Consider the following 22,984-nt stretch of genomic DNA (forward strand, 5'->3'; position numbering starts at 1 on the left):
CTTACACTGTGGGCAGCTCTGCCCTGCTCATGCTGTTCCCAGTTTGCAGGGAGGCCAAGCCCAGAGCCAGGAGCCCCCTGAGCCCAGTGTCTTGCCACATGCAAGGGGCATCTCTTCATGGGCAGGGTGGTTGCAGCCTGTCCCCACAGAGCTGCACAGGACAAGGCGGGCCCCACCTCAGCATGCACACCCACCTGCCCGCTGTGGCCTGAGTCTGTGGAGCCCTGAGGCAGCTCTTGCTTCCCGCCAGGCTGGCCTGCTCATGGCACCTCCCCATGCTGCCCTTGCCTGACCGGGCCCTCCCTCCCAGCCCTCGGGCGAGGCTCCTTCTGCTCCGGGACTGTCAGGGAGGCCTGAGCGCCCTGGCAGCTGCTGCTGTGGTGTTGCTGTCTCCTTTCACCAGACATTGTCCTGGATCACTGGGCCCGAGCCGCAGTGGGGGCAAAGAGAACGTCCTCTTTCTCTTTTGCCTTTCTTTTCTCTTTCTTTTCCTCTCTTTTTTCCTTTCTTCTCTTTTTGTTTCTTTTTTCTCTCCTTTTTTCTTTCCTCTCATCTCTCTTTTCTTTCTCCCTGCTTGTGTCCTTTTTTCTCTTCTCTTTTCTCCATCTCTCTTTCTCTCCATCTCTCCTTTTTTCTTTTTCTCTTACCTCTCTCTTTACCTTTATCTCCTCTTTTTCTTTCTCTTTTCTTTCTCTGTTCTTTTTCTTTTTTCCTTTTTCTCCTTTTCTTTGTCTTTTTTCCCTCTTCTGCTTCCTTTTTCTCCACTCTTTTCTTTCTCTTGTCCTTTTTTCTCTCTCCTTTCTTCTTTTTCTCTCCCTTTTCTTCTTTCTTTCTCTCCTCTTTTTTCTTTCTCTTTCCCTCTTCCTTTCTTTCTTTCTTTCTCTCTTTTCCCTCTCTCATCACGTCATGCTTAACAGAAAAAGAATACACAAGAACAGAGGTAATATATGAAGTTTTATTTATTGTCACCAGGTTTAAAATTTTTAGAAAACCTGGTATTTACTGTAAAAAACAAAACAAAACAAAAAACCCAAACAACCATTTGCAGTACATCCCACCATAATAACCCCTGTCCTGGTTTTATTTTTCTGGCATGCTGGCACTCCAGCACCTTATAAGGTAGACATTGCAGTTTTTTCAGCACTCTAGCCAAAAATATTACTTACCCCTGCTTGAGGCATTTCATAGATTCCTAGTTGTTAGGGGCTGGAAGGGATCTTACAGATCATTGGGTCTTTGGATTTACTTTGTGAGACAGACTACATTTAAAAGTTTTGAGTTGAATTTCTTATTGCTATCTAGGCTTTTTATCTCCACTAGTTCCAAAAGGCTTAATAGAAGGCCACTAATCATACCTTTTTCAATTTTCAACTTTTAAATCAATTTTGTTATCTGAACAGACCATTGGGCGGGGGGGAAGAACGTAGATAGCAAGATTATTGACTTTTCTTCTCTAGCACTAATCACTGTATACTTTGCAAACCTCAATTGCTTATTTCTCTTTTTATTTTTAGTGTGAATGATATTCTGGCTGTGGGACCTGACCGTTTCTATGCTACCAATGACCACTATTTCTTTGATTCTGTATTGATGTTCCTGGAGATGTTCTTGGGCTTAACTTGGTCAAATGTTGTTTACTACAGCCCAACAGAAGTTAAAGAGGTAGCAGGAGGATTTTATTCAGCCAATGGAATCAACATGTCACCTGATGAGAAGTAAGTCTGTCTTTATCTCATTTAGTGAGTTGTCATTTAAAAAAAAAACTTGTGCATAGATTAATATTTTTACTATAGTTGTTGTTGATGTGTAGGTTTAGATGTTGAAAATGATCGACAGGTAGGAGATGCTCTTTGTAAATTGCAACTCCAACTTGAAATATTGTGGAACAGTAGGTAATATACTTGGACACATTTGATGTCCAGTGTTATCATCGTAGCATGAACCAGTTAGTATAAAAATTATATATTGCTTGCAAGAATTATTTATATAAACTTCCTTCTAAAAATGTGTTAAGGTCTTCTGTTCATTTAATGGTACAGGCAACTAAGCTATTTTCAGCAGTCTGTCTTAAGCTGGGTATGCTGTGGATGCCCTCAAATTTTACAGATGTTTCTAACTGTTTATTCGGTAAAGCATCTAAAAGGCAGCACTTGCACATACAGAATCAGTTTATCCCAGATCTGATAACTCCTGCTCTATTAATAGATACTAATTCTTTCTTTTCAAGGTATATCTATATTGCTGATCTGTTGGATCATAATATTCACGTTATGGAAAAACATGCTAATTGGAACTTAACTCAAGTGAAGGTAAGGTCTTCTAGTTAGGAAAAGAGCCTAATCTGTCTGAAATTAGAGCATTGTTTATAAAAGTGCATCTGTTAACATATTAAAGCCACAGAGAGTAGAACCAATTTTTTTGTTTGTTTCCTTCTAATAAAAGCAACTTAAAGATAAACCTCCAGATTTGTCATTGATCAAGGCCTCTGCTGAGGCACAGCCTGACCAACTAATACATAATCCTAGAAAGTTAGGGTTGGAAGGGACCTCAGGAGGTCATCTAGTCCAACCCCCTGCTCAAAGCAGATCATCCCAGCGAAAGCTTTGTCTAGCCAGGTCTTAAAAACCTCCAAGGATGGAGATTCCACCACCACCTCTGTGGGTAACCTGCTCTAGTGGTTTACTACCTTCCTAGTGAGAAAACTCATCCTAATATCTGACCTAAACTTCCCTTGCTGCAACTTGAGACTGTTGCTCCTTGTTTTGTCATCTGCCACCACTGAGAACAGTCTAGCTCCATCCTCTTTTGAACTCCCCTTCAGGTAGTTGAAGGCTGCTATTAAATCCCCTCTCAGTGTCCTCTTCTCCAGAATAAATAAAATGAACTGCCATCTCCTGGACTGTCTCCAGTTTGTCCCTAGTGTAGTGGAGGCCAAAAACTGGGCACAGAACTCTAGAAGTAGCCTCACCAGTGCCAAATAGAGGGGAATAATCACTTCCCCCTCGGTCTTCTCTCCTCTAGACTAAATAAGCCCAGTTCCCTCAGCCTTTTCTCAGAAATCATGTGCCCAGCCCCCTCACCATTTTTGTTGCCCTCCGTTGGACTGTCTACAATTTTTCCAGATCCTTTCTGTAGTGGGGACCCTAAACTGAACACAGTACTCCAGATGCTGCCTTATTAGTGCTGAATAGTGGGGAGTAATCACTTGCCTTGACCTATTGGCAACACACCTACCAATGCAGCCCAGTATGCCATTAGCCTTCTTGGCAAGGGCACACTGCTGGCTTATATTCAGCTTATTGTCCACTGTAACACCCAGGTCCCATCCTGCAGAGCAGCTGCCCAGCCAGTTAGCCCCCAGCCTGTACTGGTGCATGAGATTGTTCAGTCCTAAGTGCAGGATGTTGCACTTGTCCTTGTCGAACTTCATGAGATTCCTTTTGACTCAATCCTCCAATTTGTCTAGGTCTCTCTGAATTCTAGCCCTACCCTCCAGCATATCTAGTACTCCCCTCATCTTGGTGCTATCTGCAAACTTGCTGAAGGTGCACTCTAAGCCATCTTCCAGGTTGTTGATAAAAACATTGAACAGACCAGGCCCCAGGACTGACCCCTGGGGCACTCCACTTGATACTGGCTGCCAAGTAGACAGCCAGCCATTGATTACTGCTCTCTGAGCCCAGTGCTCCAGCCAGTTCTCTATCCGTTTTGTTAGAAGTAACTCCTGCTGACATCAATAAGGAGATTTGTCAAGGGTGTGTTTTTAAGCACTGTTGCTGACCTTAGGAATCCAGATGAAACATAAAGGAAAAGGTGGTCCTTATGGTACATAGGACTTTATTGGTCAAAACTGACATGCTCAGATGAATTGCACTTGGAATGCTATTGGAAGCCAGTGCAGGCTTTAGAGCATTAGAGTAAGATGTTCCTGATGATCTCCTCTAGTTAGAAGTCAGGCCACTGCATTTTGTAGCAGTTGCAGCTTTCAAATGGTCCTCAAGAGCAGCCCCAGGTAGCATACATTGTAGTAATCTAGCTTTGAGTTTACAAAAGCATAAAAATGTAGCATATTTCACACTTCTGTATTAGCTGAGGGATCCAGCTAACATGAATGTTTCTATAAATGGCCCAAAATGGTTTGGTAATTGATCAATTTAGTAAAAACAAGGCCTAGGAGCTAACATAGAAGCTGCATAAAATCTGGTGCACTATGGAATACATGCACCAGATACTGCTTTGTTAACATTCACTACCGAGGGGGAAACTGTTTGATAATAAACTTATATAGTTGTTGCTGCAAAATACATCCCTTGGATAAATGTACTGATTATAAATTAATTAAAGAAAAACCCCCATGTAAATAGAATTTGTGGGGCTTTGGTACATTCAGCATTTTTCATTTTTACTTCCTCCCCTATTTGATAGGTGCTGCAATTGGACACACTTATTGATAACTTATTTATTGATCATTCTACTGGAGATATTTGGGCAGGGTGTCATCCCAGTGGCATGAAGGTGTTTTTCTATGATCCTGAGAATCCTCCTGGTTCTGAGGTTAGTTTTAAATGAGCTAATTGAAATACTAAGCCTTCCCTATACTATATATAAAAAAATCATACAGCCATTACTCATATTGGTATATTGACACACCTTTCTCACTATGGGTGCAATTATAGAAGAAGAGAAATGTTTACACAGTGATACAGGAAGGGGAATAAAAGCACACGCTTTTATACTGAAATAACTACCAAAGCAGGGGTTTGGCTATCTCCATTACAAACAAACAACACCCCCCCCCCCCCACAATACTTATTCTTGGTCAAAATAGTTAAGCTGTTACTAAATCTGTGTATAGACCCTCAATGTCTGTCTCCTAAGAGAAAATAAAAGGAGCATTTTGAACACGACTAGCAGGGAGTATGGTAGTTTTGCAAATGTGCCATGTTTAAGCCTAGGGACAGACATTTAAAAAGCCTGAGCCCGAACTGATTCAATCTTTGCAGGTTAGCCTAACCTGGCTAGGCTGAACCAGTTTGTAACCAGACAGACATTCTCTGTGGACTGAGGAAATTCAGGCACACGCCTGCAGTGGCTCAGGCTAGAAGCTGGAGGCAGGGTGGGCACTAGAGCAGCCTTCCCTTCCCTTCCCTTCCCTTCCCTTCTATAGTGCTGAGCTGAAGGGAGGGGGTGTGGCCAGGCCCCAGCAAGACCTCTGATTGGGGGGCGGTATAAACCCCCAACCTGCCTGCACTATCCCATGCTTTTCCCTGCTTGCTGCTCAAGGGGTGGGAGTGTTGCCAGCCCCCAGCTAACACTGTGAGGCAAGGAAAGGTGTGCAGTGCATGCATCTGTTCATGATACGGAGCTTTTCAATCTCCTTCCCTGCTTCTTTGTACTGTCTGCAGCAAACTGACAAGCAAGCAAGCCATCAGGGAACTGATAACAGTGTGTATCACCTCATCAGCAAAACAATAGCCTCTCTCCATTAGTTCAGACTCTTAAACAGCTTACCAGCTGACCTGTTGATTTTGCTCCAAAAAGCCCCAAGTTGTCACTGTTCTGTCTGCCTGTCCCAGTGATACTGAAGACACACAGACACCTCTTGGCATTAGCTAGCATACCACATGCCTAGGGTCCATGGGGCTGGTGTTCATGCTGTGGAAGATGGGAGGGAGAAGAGGGGGCTTCCTGCTTGAGCAGCGAAGAGCTGGTAGGGCAGGGGGAAGCCAGGCAGACCCTGCTGTGCCTGCAAGTCCCTGCTGGAGCAGCAACCAGGGAGCAGAGGGGAGGGGCCAGCCCTGATGTGGAACAGAGAGCCCTGCCCAGCCCGGAGAGCATGCCAGGGTGCTGGGGGAGTCTGGTTTATCTTAAACCAGCAAGGGGTCTGGGACAGATATTGCATAAACTGGTTTGACCCAGATCAGTTAAGTCTGATACTACATTCAACCAGGTTTATCTCAAACCAGTTTCAGCCATTTTCAAACTGGTTTATGTACACTGAACATCTGTTCTGTTACTGGTTTAAGTCAGTTTTTGATCACTTAAATCATTTTATATGTAATGTCTGTCCCTAGCCTAAGAGAACACTTCTGTATGTTTTCATGAAGTAACTGGTATCTCATTGTTTGGAAAAGACAGTAGTAATGCTACCAGTCATACAGCTTGTCAACAAAACACCAGGTTTTGCCTTTTCTCCCAGCTGCAGTTAATGTTCCTGAATGGTGAAGAGAACTAATGCAACACCTCTGTGCTAATGTTGGCTGTTCAGAGCCAAAATCATATAGCTAAAATTCTGCCGTACACCAATGTTGTCCAAATTGTTTTCTGACCTGTTGGTAGTCTGGAAAACCATAAATGGTGTGTAAATTATGTTAAGCCTTGTGCATCTGTGGAGAGTATTTAGTTAAAAGCTGCGTGGTGCATGCATAAAGGTGCACAGTGCTCTGTCAGAAATGTTGATAGTTGATGGTCTATTAGCCAAAGTAGTCTGGGAAACCCTACCATCCAGTATCCAGAGCCATAATCCTCACTATGTCTTGGGAACCTAAATAAGTCTGAACTGGCAGATTAATTGAGCAGGAAGTCCTCTTTGGAGGTCTGAGCTGGAGAGAGTTAGGCATCCATATTCCTTTGACTTTCAGTAGGAGCTGGTATAACTTACTGTGGCTCCTTAGAAGATCCAGGTCAAAATACCTGATGTATCATTGCAAATCGGGGGTCAAGTAACTTGACTGCTTTCTAAGGAATTGCATGGGCATTCACCTGGTATAGAGCAGTGAATGACTGGTCGTGGATCATTTGCGGGAGGTGAAGTGGTGTTTCAGAACATCACATACATGGTCAAGGAGATGGTACTGCATATTGTGTAGTGTCTTGTCTGTGCTATGATTCCTACTTAACACTTTTTTGTAGACCTCATTTTTCCCAGAAAGATAAAATCACTGTGTCATGTCCCAGACATTGACACCATTTAAATCCTGTGCCAGACTGATGTGTATTAAGCAATACTCTATTTTAATAATACATGGCAGTTGGCTCTGCCCTCCAGAGCCCTGTCGTAGCTTCAATCCAGCTTTCTCTGCAAGCTATGTGCCATGTGTCCTATAGCTCCTGGCATTTGCTTTGGCTGAAAAAATCCCCCAATATGCCTGGGCCTTGAACTTTAACCCAGGCTGACTTGGACTCTGTGGCCTCATCCAGAGAAGGGACATGCATTTCAAGTGGGACAAATTTGTGCTTATACTTTATGCTGCAGTGCACACCCGTGCACATGCCCTTTGTTGCAGGACACATTGTTCTGCAATGGGCAGACTGCCCATGCCCAGCTCTTTCTGGCTCCATGTGCCTCATGCTGAAGCAGCCTGCACCCCACCAGCCAGGGGGTGGCACATGGAGATGGGGGAATAGACAGTCTGGGCTGCCTGGGTTCCCCTTTCTCTGTGTGCTACAGAGCCCCCTGTGCTAAGGCACTTTGTGCCCCAGCCAGCTACTCCACAACTGGTTGGTGTGCAGGGTGCCTCAGTGTGGGGGCTTCCTGTCTCCATGTGTCTCACTGTGGGGGCTCTGCAGTAGAGCCTCTGTGCTGAGGCATGCAGAAACGGGAGCAGCCACCCCAGGGCTGCCTGCTCCCCTATCCTGAGGAACACACAGCCAGCTGTGGAGTGGGTGAATGGGACATCAGCGTGGTGGCTCCACAGTGTGTGGAGATGGGCTGTTTGCTCCTCTGTCTCTACATTTGTCCCACCACACACTATCTTTGTATACTTTGTGATGCTTTTTTTCCCCGGGTTTTGTTTTTTGCTACCAGCGTTCCAAAAGCTGCGCCCCCTCCTGCTGCAAATTAGCAGTGCTGCGCATGGTTTAACATACAACGCATGCAGTTTGTGGCACCAAAAACGCATGTGTGGATGTGGCCTGTTAGGGAAAAACCAAAAGATATATTTTCAGCCAGATGGTGGAAGAGTAGGGCCTTTGTACAGAAAAGTAAGTGCAAAGCAGATAGGCAGACTGTTTTGCATTTTGGTTTACAAGATGGCAGCTGCCCAGAGTAGAGATGCTGTCCCATCCATTGAAGTGTAATCTCTAAAAGCATTGAAGTGAGCTGGGAGCTTAGGTGGTACCAACTAGTTGGTTTGTTCTTCTGAATTACTTGTGGGCTTTGAAAAAACTCTACACCTGTTTCCTAACTAACAACTCATTGAAAAGAATAGCTCCTAAAAGATCTTGTAAGAGAAGAGACTGTTTGTTTATTTCCTCCTGAACTAGGGGGGGTCAACTCTAACTGTGGTTAAATAGCTAGAGCTGGCCAGCCAACATTGTGTTAAAATGTGCTGGTGACCACTAGAAAAATCTAATAGGTTAATTCATTGGTGCTCAACCTCTGGCCTGAATGCCAAATCTGGTCCATGACATCTAACTTGCACAGCTCCTCACAGGTCCAGAAATTTGCTAGCAGGGGAGTAGTAACAACAGTAATTGCTACATCTGTGGAAGCTGTAGTAGTACACAGTGCCACTGCTTTACTGCTGCCAAATTTCCGAACCCATGGGACGCTCTGCGGGCTGGACGATGTGACCCCCATGCTGGATCACACTGATGCGTGGGGTCTCTCATCCATGGCCAGATGCAGTGCACAAGGCCAGACGGTTGAGCAGCACTGCTTTAATTGATACTGGGATCCTTGGTTATCTTTCTCTGCATTTGCAGAATAATTACACTTTGAAGAAGCTCACTTTAATTATTTACACAAGCAGTGTTGGCTCAGGATAGAAGAGGTTAAATTTGTTCTTGTTTAATCTTTGTTTTTACTGACCAGCTGTAAGCAACAGGTTGCAATCCTAGCTTACATTAAATAACACCTTGCATCTGTGAGCCTCCCCACTAAAATCAATAGAATTACTTGCAGATTGAACTACTACTTGGTGTGAGTAAGGTGGGTTGAATCTGGCCTGCTGACTTTAACTTTTCTGAGCTCTTGCCATTAGCAAGAAACTCTGTACTTCTGGCAGAATCTGACCTGTCTGAAAGGTTAACTTGACATCAAAATGGGATCACTAAATAGCAGGAGAACTCATCTTCAGAGTTTTTGAGCCCTTCACAGGACTGCTGTGACCATATTTCTGAAGGATGTTTGAAAAATTGGAAAATGCTTAAAAAAGAAAAGAGAGGATTTGGAATCCAGAAAATCGTCCTTTCGCCTGAGAGACTAGAGAAGTTCAGTCTACCTAGCCTAGGTTTTAGAGGTGACTTGATCCATAAATATCTTTATTTAAGGTCTGTAAATATCTTTATGGGGAAAAAATTCTGAAATTGGGAGGTGACTGGGGAGGGATTAGTTTAGTGGATAAGAAAATACCTACATCCAGCTGCTGGAAACAGAGCCAAAGCAAATTCATGCTAGAAACAAGGTGCAAACTTCATAACTGTGAAGGTAACTTAGCTGTCATAACTTATCAAGGAATGAACAGTTCTCTGTCACTACAGCCTCTGAAATGAAGATTTGGCTGTCTTTCTATAAATATACTGTAGTCACCCAGAATTTGTTGTCTTGATGCAGGGATAACTTGGTGAATTCCTGACTTGCGTTACGGACCGGTTCTGTTTTCTTTTTTTTAAGGCCAAAAGAAGCCATAATGATCTAGTTAGTTAAATTCAGGTAAATAGGATATTTGAGTTAATTACATTAAAATACTTATGAAACATCCCCTCTGTGCTAGCCTTTTGATACCTCCAGAAGTAACATATGTCTTAACTGGATGGACCTCTTCCCTCCTTAGGTACTCCGTATCCAGAACATTTTGTCTGAGAAGCCTCTGGTGTCCCGTGTATACGCTGAGAATGGCTCTGTGCTTCAGGGAAGTTCTGTTGCAGCCATGCATGATGGGAAGTTACTCATAGGCACAGTCTTCCACAAGGCTCTCTACTGTGAGCTGTAGTTTCCTCTGGACAGACTTTTGTTATAGAGGGGAGAGTTCAATTTGACAAACTTTTGCACGTGTCTTCTAAATTTGATAATTCTAAGATCTGTTACAATAAAGGTTTAACCAGGGTCATAACATGTATTCCTTGCCTTCCTCTCCAAAAGGTAATAACATACAAAAACTACTCAATAGTGATAGGAAATGGGATTTTAAAAAGAAAGTAGTAGGCTTTGGGCTTTCTTCACCTGCAGAGGTTTTATGCCATTATTGGTGTAGGCAAAAAATGGATAAAGCATTCTTTGGGCCTGCCGTTATCAACTGTGATCAGAATTTAGAAGTCTGTTTCCTTCCCAGTGCTGGGATGGTTAATCTTCTTGGTGCTTAAAATAATACAAGGAGTGCTGAACAACCAGGTGTCTTAGTGTGTGGGTGCCTTTTGAGGATTAATTCAAAATCCTTTTGAAGGTATTTTTGAATCTCCTGTCCATTTTCTCCAGGCTTCAGAAATTATTTATAGGAGAACTGGGGCCATGTCTTCATTTCTCTTCTTTCCTGATTGGTGCTTTTTTTTAAAGGCATTTCTAGCATTTTTGTCATGCTGCTCCTTTTCATGAACTTGTTTGACATTTACTTTCTTGTGTAGGAGATTATAGTATGGGGTTTCTGAATATACCCTTCAAAAATGAGTTCAAAATATCTCTTTCTGGAAAGGCATCAGCTTTTCCTCTTATGTGAAAAGTGCCTTGGAGGCTACGTTGTCCCTTTTAGCAGTAAAACGCAGGATTTTGAAGAATTCTCTGCAAAAACTACCTCTGGATCTAAGTATAGTTTGTATTCTGTGTGTGATTGATCTTTTTTTTCAACCTCTGTAAATTGCATCTGTCTCACTTTTATGCCGTCGAAACCAATCAGTAAATTATTGGATGGAGCTTGCTTACTTATTTTGTTTCATGAAGCAATTTCTAATGGTAATGTTGTAATATGCATTGCGGAAAGACCTGTCTACAGTTCCATGAAGTGCCATTTTAGAGCAATGCTTAAATAACATGCTTCCAATAAAAGGGATGAAAAATGTGTAACATGGTAAGTTGTGTTGAAGTACTTGTGCTATACAGTGCAAATGGCAAGGTGTTAACTCCAAAAGTAGATGTAAGAACCTCTGATTTAAGAGAGGAGGTAAGTATTCTCTATTTGTATTTATCTCCTATGGAGCAGGATATTCTGTTTGTGGGAACATCTGTGAACTCCTGCAGCTCCTCCAAGTTCCACCTGATTATTCCTCCATTTCTGAGAGAGGGTGGTGTAAGCAGAATGCCCCAATCTTCCATGGCCATTACATTCAGTGGGTGACTCTGCACTGTATGATAAAGACTCTCAGGCATCACTTTGCTGCTGTTTGGCAGAAACTCATGAGGCTTCTGCAGACCAGAACTGCCAGAGTGCCTGTCTGGATGACAAATTTGACCCCCACAGACCCCGAGAAGGCACCTTGCAGGAACTCTTTCATAGGTTGCAAATGTCTTCCCAGAAATTTCTCTCTCAGGACTTTTTTTCTCTGACTTAATAGGAAGGGTTGGAATGTCATAAGCAATGACAGATATGAAGAGAAAAAAAACAAACACTTTACCAGAAAAGGAAGTGCGTTAACTCAGCCTGTCTCCCCAGCGTCTATATAGACTGGGTGCCTCAGTGAGGCTTTTTGGCTCTTTTATCTAACAGCTGATTCAATCAGGTATTAGATAAAAGTGCCATAAAGCCCTGCTGAAGTGCCCAATTTATACAGATGTTGGGCAAACTGGGTCAAACTAACGCAGTGCCTCTTCTGGGTATGTGCTGTGCTTGGTGTGGGGGAGTACTGAGCTTAAAGTTTTGGTTTTTTGATGTTTGTAAGCAGCCCCTGAGTTTCTTCCCTGCTTTCCTTCCCCCATGTACCTCCCGTCTCTCCAAAAGACAAACTTTACTATTTTTGTATGAAGCTAAACATGACATGTCTTGAAGTAGAATCAGTTCTGGCATTGTTTTCAGTCCATAAGAATTGCACTTAGGCAGTAATTTAGTATGTGACCTAACCTGGCAGTCTGTTTTCACACAGATCTTTGCCTGTGTTCCTGATGAATGCAGGATGCATGTGCCTTGACAATCTTCTGTAATTTTACTTGAGAATAGCTAGTGGCATGGGTACCATAAATGTGATCTGAAATGCACCATCATCACTAGTGTTACTGTTTAGCCTAGTCAGCTGTAATATTGGTAACTGTGACTGTTCTTCCAATATTGTTAAAGAATTATATTGTAGAAGACAAAAATTGTTCCACCTTGTTGTTCTTCTACATTAAAGCCTCATCATGTGCATGTCTAATCACTTCAACTTTCTCTTTTGTCAGATCCTCCTCACTCCCATTTTTATTCTCTCACCAAGACCAAAGTCTAAATAAAGTGTGTATTTGACCCTGGTACCTGTTTCTGCAGCAACTCTACCACTGACTGCAAAATGTATGTGTTGCTAAAATGTTGCTAAATTTGCTCTGTCATGTTTAGGATGGGAAGAAGCAGCAGAAGTGTCTGTAGCTATTCATTTTCTTTTTTTAAAAATTGCAATTTGCTGGAGAAAACTCACAGCAGGTAGAGACTCGTTCAGACTTACAAAGCATTTTTGTACACGTTTGTTCACAGCATTTCTGTTGGGCTTACCCCGACCTCTCAGTTTGTCTTCTGCCTTGTACAAGAGCTGACCTTGCTTTTGTCCTAAGCCTCAGTTCTCTAGGGGTGAAAGCAGCTCCTCTTTTACATCATCAGGGTTACTTTTAGATAGTTTGATCAAGTGATAACCAAGAAACTCACGAAGTACCTTCAGGCTGCATGTACACAGTCATCTTTAAAATAACTTAATTGTACAATAGAAATATGATACTTTGTACGTACCACTGTATTTTAAAAGTTATTTGTAGTAGGATGTGCCATGGCAAAATGAGCCAGGGCCCCATTTTTTGCAGAAGTTTTAAGGCAGTCCTAGCTGCCTTAAATTGTTGAAGTCCCCCCTCCCCTGCCCCCAGTGCAGTCTGAATTCATGGTTGTGCTTCTGGAATTTGCATTGCAAGGCAAGAAATGGCATGTCTAGACTGTGCCTGGGAGCACCAACCCATGGAAAATCTGAGAATTAGGCCATGTGACTACCTTAGAGAGGTGCCCAGCATGTTTCCTGAGACCACTGGCGTAGGAGTAATACTGGGAGTGTGCTCAGTGCCTCTCTAAGGCAGCTACTATTCCTGTTCTGACTCCTGTCATTCCCCTCCCCCCACAACATGTGGTGGACAGAATGACATACTGCAGATAGAAGTTTAACTACAAACAGCTACAGCTACAACTTTAGGAGCTGCTGAAGCACTTAACAAGTGGGGGAATAGTACAGAATACAAGATGCCTCTAAAAGTCCCTTCCACACCTGAGAGATTTGGATCAGAAATGCTACATGATAATGACATTTTCTTTCCCTCATTATATAATGCTAAATTGAATATTATGGAATGAATATATTTTTGTTCAACATAGCATAAAGTGCTACTTGCAGCACACAGGAATGGCCTGTGACTGACTCATCCTCCCAGAGGGAAAATGCCAATAAAAAAAATGTATTCCATGGCCTTGGGCCAGAAACTCACAAAGTGAGGCATCTAACCTTACTTTCTGTGCTCAGCAGGAGAAATGTGGTAAGGCTCTGGAAGGATGTGGAATATATTATGCGGAATTAGTGTGGATTGAGGGTGAACAGAACCTGTGTGACTTAGAGACTGGAAAGATCCTACAACTGAAGAAGAGTGTTTCTGCAGAAGGAAAAGGCTGGAGGCATAGAGCTGCAGTACTTAAGATGCCATTACTATAATTTTTGGATTAGATTAATCAAGATTTGGGTGCCTCAGTATTAGGTACTTCACCTGGAGTGGAATCCAAACCCCAGAGTAGCTGCCTAAGCTCCCTGTATAGTAAGTAGGGAGCATTAAGGCTAGGGACAGACATTCAGAAAGCCTGAGTCTGAATTGATTCAATCTTTGAAGGTTAGTTTAACCTGCGTAGATTGAACCAATTTGCAAGTGAACAGACATTCACTGTTGACTCTGGACATGCAGCCACATGTCTGCAGTGGCTCAGGCTCGAAGCTGGATGGTGCTAGAGCAAGCCCTCCCTTCGCTTCCACTGCAGCTGCAAGGCTGGAGGGAAGCTAATCAGCATAGCCAGCTCCCCCAACCCTCCCTGCAGGCTACTAAATATGAAAGTGGAGGGGCGCAAACCCCTACCCTGGCCTGCAGGGACCCCAGCTGGGGTACGCTTAGAGAGGGAACGGGGAAGTAGCCCCTGCCGGGCTTGTCCCTACTTTTCCATGATTGTACATTTCGATTTAGTGAAAAGGCGGAAAAGAAGAATTAAGTGCAAGTCACCCGAAGTAGAACTAACAGACTAAAGCACTTAGCGTTCATTCTGAAATGAAATAGGATGGAAATGGGGAATGACAACTCAATAAAACCTAATAATAAGTTTCAGAATTTACTTTATTGCATTCGTTGTCTAACAACAATACTTGTTGGCAAGAAATTTATTTACACTAACAAAGTTTAATCACAAGGTTTTATTTTTTTTTCCTAATTCATAAGAAAACAAAGGGCCACCATGATGGTTTGCTTTGAATGCTTCCAAGTAACCAAACATTAAAGAATGTCATTTTTGGAAACCCAGCAATCTAGAGAAGTACATATTAACCAAGCACAAGAGAACAAGCTCAGACATGGCACTATTGTGTCTTCCATGCAGATGATTAAACACCGAGATGTACAAATTAAAAGTTCAGGATAACATGCAATTCATACACATTTGACTTTAAAAGATGTCTGAAGCCAACCACCTCTCCCCATAAGAAAGAAACAATAAAGCCAGTTTTTACAGTGGAGCACAGTACATTTTTGTTTTAGCTGCCTGCTCTTCTAGCAATATGTATAACACTTGTAAGTTACCAGTGTTTGATCACTGCAATATGACTGAAAAATACAAAAGCAGTAATTATGACAGTAAGTGTTAACAGGGAAAGTATACATATAAAGATATACTTAAAAGATGTCCATTGTGCCCTGAATCCTCTTCATTTTAGAAGGATTTGTTTTTTCCTTCTCTTTGGCGCCACATAGTTGTTGATTTAGACACTTCATCATTTAGAGCTGATTCTGCCTCCTTTGGGGTCCATGGCAAAACTTATTGAGAGCAATGGGAGCAAAATTAGAGCTTGCCCACTTAAGGACTGACACTCTCACCTCTCTCTATCAAAGCCAAACAGCACGGAAAGCACGCACATGATCAGGCCTAATAAACTAAACAACTTGCTCTTCACAAAGAGCCCAAATTTCCCAAAACAAGCAGCACAAAGAACTAGGAGCAAAGCCTTCCAATAACATGCACCCTTTCAATCATTATTTAATGGCTATAGCCTAAGTCCCAGCCCTGCTGTCAGTTAACAAAAGAAACCATATATTATGATCAGGAGGGACCTTGAGGGCTCAATTTCATGGCTGTGCTTCAACAGCTTTCAAAATAGGGCAGGTTTAAAATGTAAGAAAATATACAATAAAACATGTAGAGAACTTCAAGTAAAAGACTTTCAGTTTGCAAAAGACCTATAGCTGACTGTGTGACAACTGAATAAGACTTCTGAGTCACTGTCCTGCGCCATTGTAGAGCTGCTCACAACTCAGACAGACGGAAAGCAAAGCCAAGTTTACAAAATATAAAAAAGGGTTTTTCTTCGCATAATACTAATTGTCTAACAAATTAATCCTGCCAAAAAAGACAAGGACAACAGGCAGAAAGACCTACTGAGGAATGTTCTCTTTGTGGTTTTAATAAAACATTTTTGTTTAAAATCTTGTGAAACATCAAATATATAAAATATAGCAAGAAAATCACGAGGCAGGCTCCAAGCATATCTAGGAGTTAGAGTACTGGTGGTACAAACTACCAGCACATTGCTCTTATAAATTTCCTGATGTTATCAGAACCCCTGTATGTGTGTATTATGTTTGTATAGCCCATAGCTCCCAGTTAACTTACATCGTAACTGCTATGAAACTACCTCTTTAATATAGATTTCAATGTGTATTTCTGTACAAACACAAATGCATACAGACTTGTTAAAAACCCCCCACAAACTACAAATTCCATCACTTAAACATTTCCATTTTTAGAAACAGTACATTCTTTGATTATGCTGGATTAACTATTAACCACCCCCCCCCCCGCCTTTTCCTTATCATTTCAGCTACTACAGACTTTCAAACATGTGCCATCTGGGTTTTCAACTGCTTCTATTTTTTCAGTGTTTTGGACCACATCATAGGTTTCCTGAGATTTTTAAAGCTTTAGGTCAAAAGCTAGAAGCAACATTATCTGCACTAATATCTGAGGGCTGGCACTGGACTTTGTATGTATTGTTTAAAAGATCCACTCTCATTGTCATTGATCTCAGTGGTAAAATTGTAGAATCAAAAACTGCATGCATCTCCCACTGACATAGAACAATTTTTGATACACCTGAAAATGCTAAGAAATTAATCCTGAATCTGAATGTTTCCTTTCCTTAAATACCAAACAGTACAAATGACCCTTTAAAACACTATAAAGAACAGAATTATCACACACCCTTCCTTTTGATTTTCAGTTTCACAACTACATTTGGGTAGGATGCTAGCCTACAATGGTAATTCCCAGCCACACATGCACATAAATGACACTTCTTTCTTTGCCTGCATTAAGACCTCATTCTGCCTTATTGATGACAACATGTATTTATCTCTGACGTCAATGGGAACACATCTCATCTAAGCATAAGCAGCTGTGCAAGCTGTAAGCAGCAATTGTTGATGAGCTAGCAACTTTGTCACTGTTTCCATAGTAGCAAGCCCTTGCTGTGTAGCTGAGGTATGGGGAATCCATGCTGCCAGGTACTGACCACTGTGAACTCCCACTGAAACTGAGCATGTGCTGAGAAACGCCGTTCTAGAGTTCCTGGGGAAAAAATCTTCCTTAGAAATAATAGCATCTTCCCAGCAGGTTCTGAGTCATGGCACAATAAATGTCTGTCAATATGAAGCAATCTGCGTAAGCTGAGATATAAACGTAACTCAGCTCCCTTTGGCTTTTTTATTACTCCTTCTCCCTCCCCCCTCCCCTGTTATTCAGGTTTTAGCCATTCCCTGTGGTGGGTTTTATTCCTATCAACATCAGCTCTGCAGGGCCAGCCCAGTGAAATGCAAAACCAATGGGAAATACTATTCTGTATTACAAAATGAAATGGGTCCAGTTCCTCACTGTCTTGATCCTGGGGTAGTCATTTATATCTGTGTACAGTAAGCATATAATATCTGTGCAGCCACAACATAAACCAAGGTGTTAATGGCTCCATGAAGTTCCAGGCCTCTGTGTATTTGGCAGTTTTGGAGAGCCCAAATCATAACTGCTTGCTCCAGAGTGGTCCAATGCCAGTTGGGTTTTCTGAGGCTAAAAGCTATGAGCACCTGTGCATCTTCTATTTAGTACATTTTAAAAGTCTCACTCTCTGCCCCTCTCCTTTCTTCATTGTGCCCCATTCTGTCACAGCCTTGGCAGCTGGATGATGTGCATAAATAGAGAATGGGGGCATCAAGCATATTGACCAAAGCAGGTCCAGAATTTACAGAACAGAATAGTAGTTTAACCACCAGCTGGGATTGCCTCAACTGTGTACAGCTGGCACAGGATACGTGACTGGAATATTGAGGATGTATCCAGGGTACCAATGTGCTCCAAGAGTACCTAGCAGTCAAAAAATGCGGCTGCTCTATGTTGCTCTTCTGCTCTGTCCTGATGATTGGTAGCCCAAGTATCAGAGAGCTGCTGACTCTAAACTAGCTGAGTCACATTTGCAGCTGATCTCAAATCACAAGCTGTATTGGGTACAGAAGAAAAAAGCCACCTATTCATTCACTACAGGGTATTTGCTCATTCTGTTCCATCTTGTGACATGCTATTATAATAAGCATTGTTCCTATGAGATATTTAAGGTGGCAGTGGTTAATGCATTTCTACTCCTTTATTTCAGACAGGTCATTCATTTCAAAAGAGGGGAAAGAAAAATGTGAAAAAAGCATATTGGTCACAAACATTGTAATCCAGTCACACTGTTGTATGTCCCAAGCCTCAAGTACTATCCTTTATTAAGAAGAATAAAAAGTATACCCAATCAAGAAAGAGTAGAACTCATGACTCTGGTTGGTCCTCTGAGCTTTCACACATTAGTCAATTTGTATTTAAGAATATATTGTTCAATCTAAGCAGTTCATTTTTTCTAAAATTCAATTAATTTCAAACAAAAATTACAAAGTTCAAATATTTCATTTAGCTGACATTTCATTGAAACAATAAAAATCTGAATACTTACAGTGCATGAATCAAATTAGTTATCTGCAGAATAAGACGCTAAGATTAACCGACACTAGGAAATGAAAAATCAAACATATCACACATATAAGTTTGCCTTAGGCTTTTAAGAAAACATAAACAGAATACAACCACAGACTACTATATACAACCACTTAAAACATTATTATAATGTAAACAACATAGAAAATAATCATCGAATGTGTTTATCAACATTTTATTTAAAATAGTACTTTTCCAGTTCCTTCCCAACAATTAGTTTTTTCCTAAATATAACCATATACCCTCTAAAACAACTAAGCACTAGTTTCATCAGGTCTCTACTACACTTCAGTATAATTTTTTTTAGAGAAGGGACAGAAAAAGTCATCTGAATAATTATTTCATATAATTATACTTCTGTGGTTATACTTCTGCTGTAGGGGCACTCCTCCTCTCAGGCAGCATGAGAAAAGGAACATACCAAGACTTATCCTACTAGAAATATCAACGTTTAGACATTTTAATACCATGTCCTTCATGGCAGTTTCACTACTTATTTCAACGATGTTCAATGAAGCATAAACAAAAAGCAAGTAGAAATTGGATTTGGAAACGGAACTCAAGCCATTAAGTAGAGTTGTCGTGTGTTAATACTGAAACAAGGAGTGTCAAGTTATGTAGAGAATTTTACTTCTAAAATAAACTTTTAGGATTGAAATGAATAATTAACATTACATGTTAGTGAATACAACCATATCCTCCTGCTTTGCAGATTCCAGAACTCTGAGCTTCAGAAGAGTTTTACAAACAACTTTCTGAACATCAAATCTGAGGCAGAACCAGAACAAACGTTTCTTTAAAATTATTCAGCTTTTGTAGTTAATTTTCAAAGCAGCTGAACCTTATGATTTTAACTTCATGTTGATAGACAAGAGTTAACCGCTGATTAAGAGATTGTGATTCATGTCAGTATTTATGAGATTCAGAAAAAAGGAAATGACATTGCTGAAACTTATAAATGCTACTACCAAGTAACTTCAACTTCAAAACAATCATGTAATATCTTCAACTTCCCATCATGTAAACTTGCTTCTTTGATGAAGTGTTGACTATTAACTACTTTAATACTGGCTATTAAGGGACTGTAATAACATACAGTGCCAGATTACAGCATTTGCTTCTTAGACAAATCTATACATTAGAAATCTGAAGTATGTAGCATGACCACCAGTCAAACTATCCAAGCGTTCTACAAAGTATGCCTCCATGTTGAATTTTTTAGTGGGGGTATTGCCTAGATCCTCTACTCAAAACACGTTGTGCATTTCAAGTTTGCATTTAGCAGCCTTCTTCTGTGTTGTAGCATTGTACAGTAGTAGTTGATCATAACAGTAATGAACCTTGTTTTATTTCAACCAGAAATTTCCTCCTCCTCTTTTTTATAAAGTGCACTTTGAAAACTGAAACCTTTACAAAATCAAATTTGGAGATCATTTCAGCAGATAGTATTTAATTAGATTACAGTCCTGTAACACCAGAATGAAAAACTCATTCTCCCTGACCCTCACTGGAAACCGAACCTAGAAATGTGGAATTTTCCTCAAAAACCAACATAAAATAAAAAAACAATTTCTGGTTCAGAGCCAGCTGGAAAAGGAACCTCCTGGTGTGCTACAAAGAGGTTTGCTTACATGTGCTGGGAGCACAAGGAGAAGTGGACTCTACTAATTTTCTGTACTCACGTTACAATTTCAATTTTCCTTAACTATATGGAGGATAAATATTACCCTCAGATCTCCATGTAAACCCACATAATCATTTTAAGGCGCTGAATTCTTCCTTGGCTAAGTGTTGTCCAGTTAAGAGTGTTATCATCTTTTTGCTCAGGAAAGGTATTTACTCTTCCATCTTTATCTCCTGTGTATAATTAGAAGTCACCGAACAGCTATGTTTTCAGAGCAGTGTCACTTCAAGGTACTCATGTAAGATGAAATCTGTTCCAGTAGACAGAACAGGGTATGGAGAGAAGATGGCATTCCAGTTAGATGAGTCAGTTGGACCAGATACGGGGATAACTCCAGTTACCCAGTTTCATATATATTCACTGATCGTTCTGATTGACCATCCCATTCACAATGTCATTGGGATGCATCACCCGTGGTGTTTTGTCACAATGATTGCCAAGGTGATCAAACACGAGTAGCCCAATGCAGGATAACAGTTTGAAAGGGAAAAGAACCCAAACAGGCTATCTAAATAAAACAATGGAGTTTGGTTGTTTAGCAAGTCAATACCAAGAGTAAGATCTGGACCTGCAGGAAAATGCAGTTACGCAGTATGAACTTCCCCATTCACTCCGTTTATATCATCATTTCTGTGTACATATTCCTGTGTGATGGACACAAGATTTGAGGGGCACCACAGTCGAAGAGTTGTTTCCCTTGAAGAGTCTCCACGTGACTAACATCCTGGTGGTTCTGCTTTGTCATTGCTCATTAGCTCCCTCTGTTGTTTCTGTCAAAGACTTGTCTGTTTTCTTTGATTTCCTATGCAGCTGCTCTTGTTCTTTCTTCCTAAGCTTCTCCCTTTGCTTTTCCATTTTTTCTTGGGCTTTACGGGCTTTCTCTATGGACACTTTCATTTCTTTTAGCTTTTTTTTAACAACTGCTCTGTCTTGGGAAGATGTCATGCCAAGGGCCTAATATTTAAAAAGTGAAATAAAAAGAAAATTAAAGAATTTCATATTATGAACAGATTATGGACTTTCTGATAACAATGCTATTAAAGTAGTAGACTACCAAAAAATGAACAAATTTTGAGTTGAAGTCACAAAGGAAGTAGGACTTCATAACCCCAGGTTAAATAACAATACTCTGCTCTTTCTGCCCATGGAGTACCTTCTGCACAAAGCACTCAAGCTATTTTATAAAATATTCAAGAACATCACTAAAAACCATTAAAGTAGGGAAATTTGGTTATCTTAATGTTATCAAGAGAAAATCTGAGGAATTAAAAAAGTAAGTGATTTGCTCAGAGCAACTCAAGTCTATGGCTGAGATAGATCTCAAACCTCAGATTCCCTTGCTCCTATTCCTGTGCTTTAGCCAAAAGACCATATCTTCCTTCACAAAAAATTTTAGAGCTACAGAAAGGTGAAGGCCTAAACTTGAATAAAGGCAAGGGTTTGATTTTCAGAGATGCTGATTCCCCAAACTCAAATTTGTATCCATTTTATTCAGTGATGCATTCGTTTTCATTGCAATACACTAAAGCAGATTTAAGACATCAAAGCTTCTAAGCGATACATCTAGTTCCTGTGTACTACTCACTGTAAATGCTGTCAAACCATTGCCTGATATGTTTTGTAGAAAAAATGTGTGGGAGGAAGAAACATAATAATGAAGCATGTGAAACAACTGGTGAAAAAAGGCACCAATCACCAGTTGTCCAGCACTATATTCCTCTTTGGGGTTTTCCAGCCCATGTGAATCAAATTTTTACAAAATGGTGATGGATGCAATATATATGCATGGAAATATACCACTTGCACATGCAGTCATCTGATTTGTGCAGGTAAACATGAGTACATTGCATGCAACCCATTTTTATATAGCAAATAATACTCAAATATTTAAAAATCTGGCTTTTTGCATTACATGTATTACTCTAGTTTATCTTCATTCCACATGCAGAACTCATTGTATTCCTGAGGAATTCCTGCTGTAGGATTATGTCCAGCAACAATGAATAATTTTTGAGTCAAGAGACTTAATTACCTTAAGTTTATTCCCATCCAGCTGAAGAAGATGCTCTCCATTAATATTTTGGGCACTGAATTCAGAAACATACTGGTCAAGATTCAGGCTTGTTAACCAGTGAGAAACCTGCTGTATGCTCCATTCCTGAACAGCACGATTCTGACACTGATTGTGTTTAGGAGACTGTCCATCATCCAGGATCTGTCAGAAATATGCTACATTATAATTAAAAAAGCAAGACTCACTAATAATAGCATATTGTTGTGCATACGCCATCCACACTAACAATTTCTATTGTCTTCCTTACACAACATCAGCAAGATACACCATATAATTGGATCGACCTCTGTATCCAGGAATCAATTTAATGAGACTAAAATAGCTTAATAATTCTAGTTTTCTATTTACAGACACAAAAAAGGAAGTAGCAGGTGATGACTCAATAGAGCCACGTGGCACAATTCACAATGGTTAGTTTTCCATTAGCTCTCAAAGTTTAAATACTTTAGCACGTTGGTGGGTTTCTAAGTACATAGAATGTACTTAGAAGATTAGTCTGGAGTTCAGGATGGTATCATGGAGTCAAAGATCCACTATTATCACTGGAGGACTACAAGAAGACATAGGGCAACAGGACAGAACAAACCAAGAAGCCACATCCTTGAAGCTGTTCTAGCCACTGTGCCTCTCAAGAAAGCAATCCTAAAGGAGGCAGCTGGAGATTCCTGGGTGTCTGCTTAATGCACCACTCACTGCCAGTTTGCTCTGGCATAAATCAGCAGGGGCCAGCCTTTCTGTCAGGCATTTCTGTCAGGCATGTCACAAATTAAGTTCTGTACACTCCCTGTCCCCAAGATCCCTTCCCCTGGC

The 22,984-nt window shown here is 41.0% G+C and overlaps 2 protein-coding genes across 5 annotated transcripts in view; one reads left to right on the forward strand and one right to left on the reverse strand.

Moving 5' to 3' along the window:
- The window catches only part of LOC149864877 (serum paraoxonase/arylesterase 2-like), a 63,951-nt gene that overhangs the window by 21,941 nt on the left and 19,026 nt on the right, over positions 1-22,984 (forward strand). For 2 of the 3 annotated variants that reach the window (XM_090046993.1, XM_090046994.1), the window contains exons 6-8: positions 1,515-1,715; positions 2,228-2,309; positions 4,426-4,554. In XM_090046993.1, the coding sequence (XP_089903119.1) occupies positions 1,515-1,715; positions 2,228-2,309; positions 4,426-4,554 (412 nt within the window). Of the gene's footprint in view, positions 1-1,514; positions 1,716-2,227; positions 2,310-4,425; positions 4,555-9,776; positions 11,000-22,984 lie in introns of those variants that run through there. The other variant, XM_090046992.1, reaches the window with a different exon arrangement.
- The window catches only part of PPP1R9A (protein phosphatase 1 regulatory subunit 9A), a 247,016-nt gene continuing 238,478 nt past the window's right edge, over positions 14,447-22,984 (reverse strand). For both annotated transcript variants that reach the window (XM_090046991.1, XM_090046990.1), the window contains exons 19-20: positions 22,133-22,315; positions 14,447-21,054 (exon numbers count right to left, since the gene is read on the reverse strand). In XM_090046991.1, coding sequence (XP_089903117.1) covers positions 20,842-21,054; positions 22,133-22,315 — 396 coding nt within the window. In that variant the 3' untranslated portion in view covers positions 14,447-20,841. The remainder of the gene's footprint in view (positions 21,055-22,132; positions 22,316-22,984) is intronic.

This window comes from Crocodylus siamensis, chromosome 5, assembly GCF_052110815.1.
Source record: "Crocodylus siamensis isolate JL-2025a chromosome 5, ASM5211081v1, whole genome shotgun sequence".
NCBI classification, from domain to species: domain Eukaryota; kingdom Metazoa; phylum Chordata; order Crocodylia; family Crocodylidae; genus Crocodylus; species Crocodylus siamensis.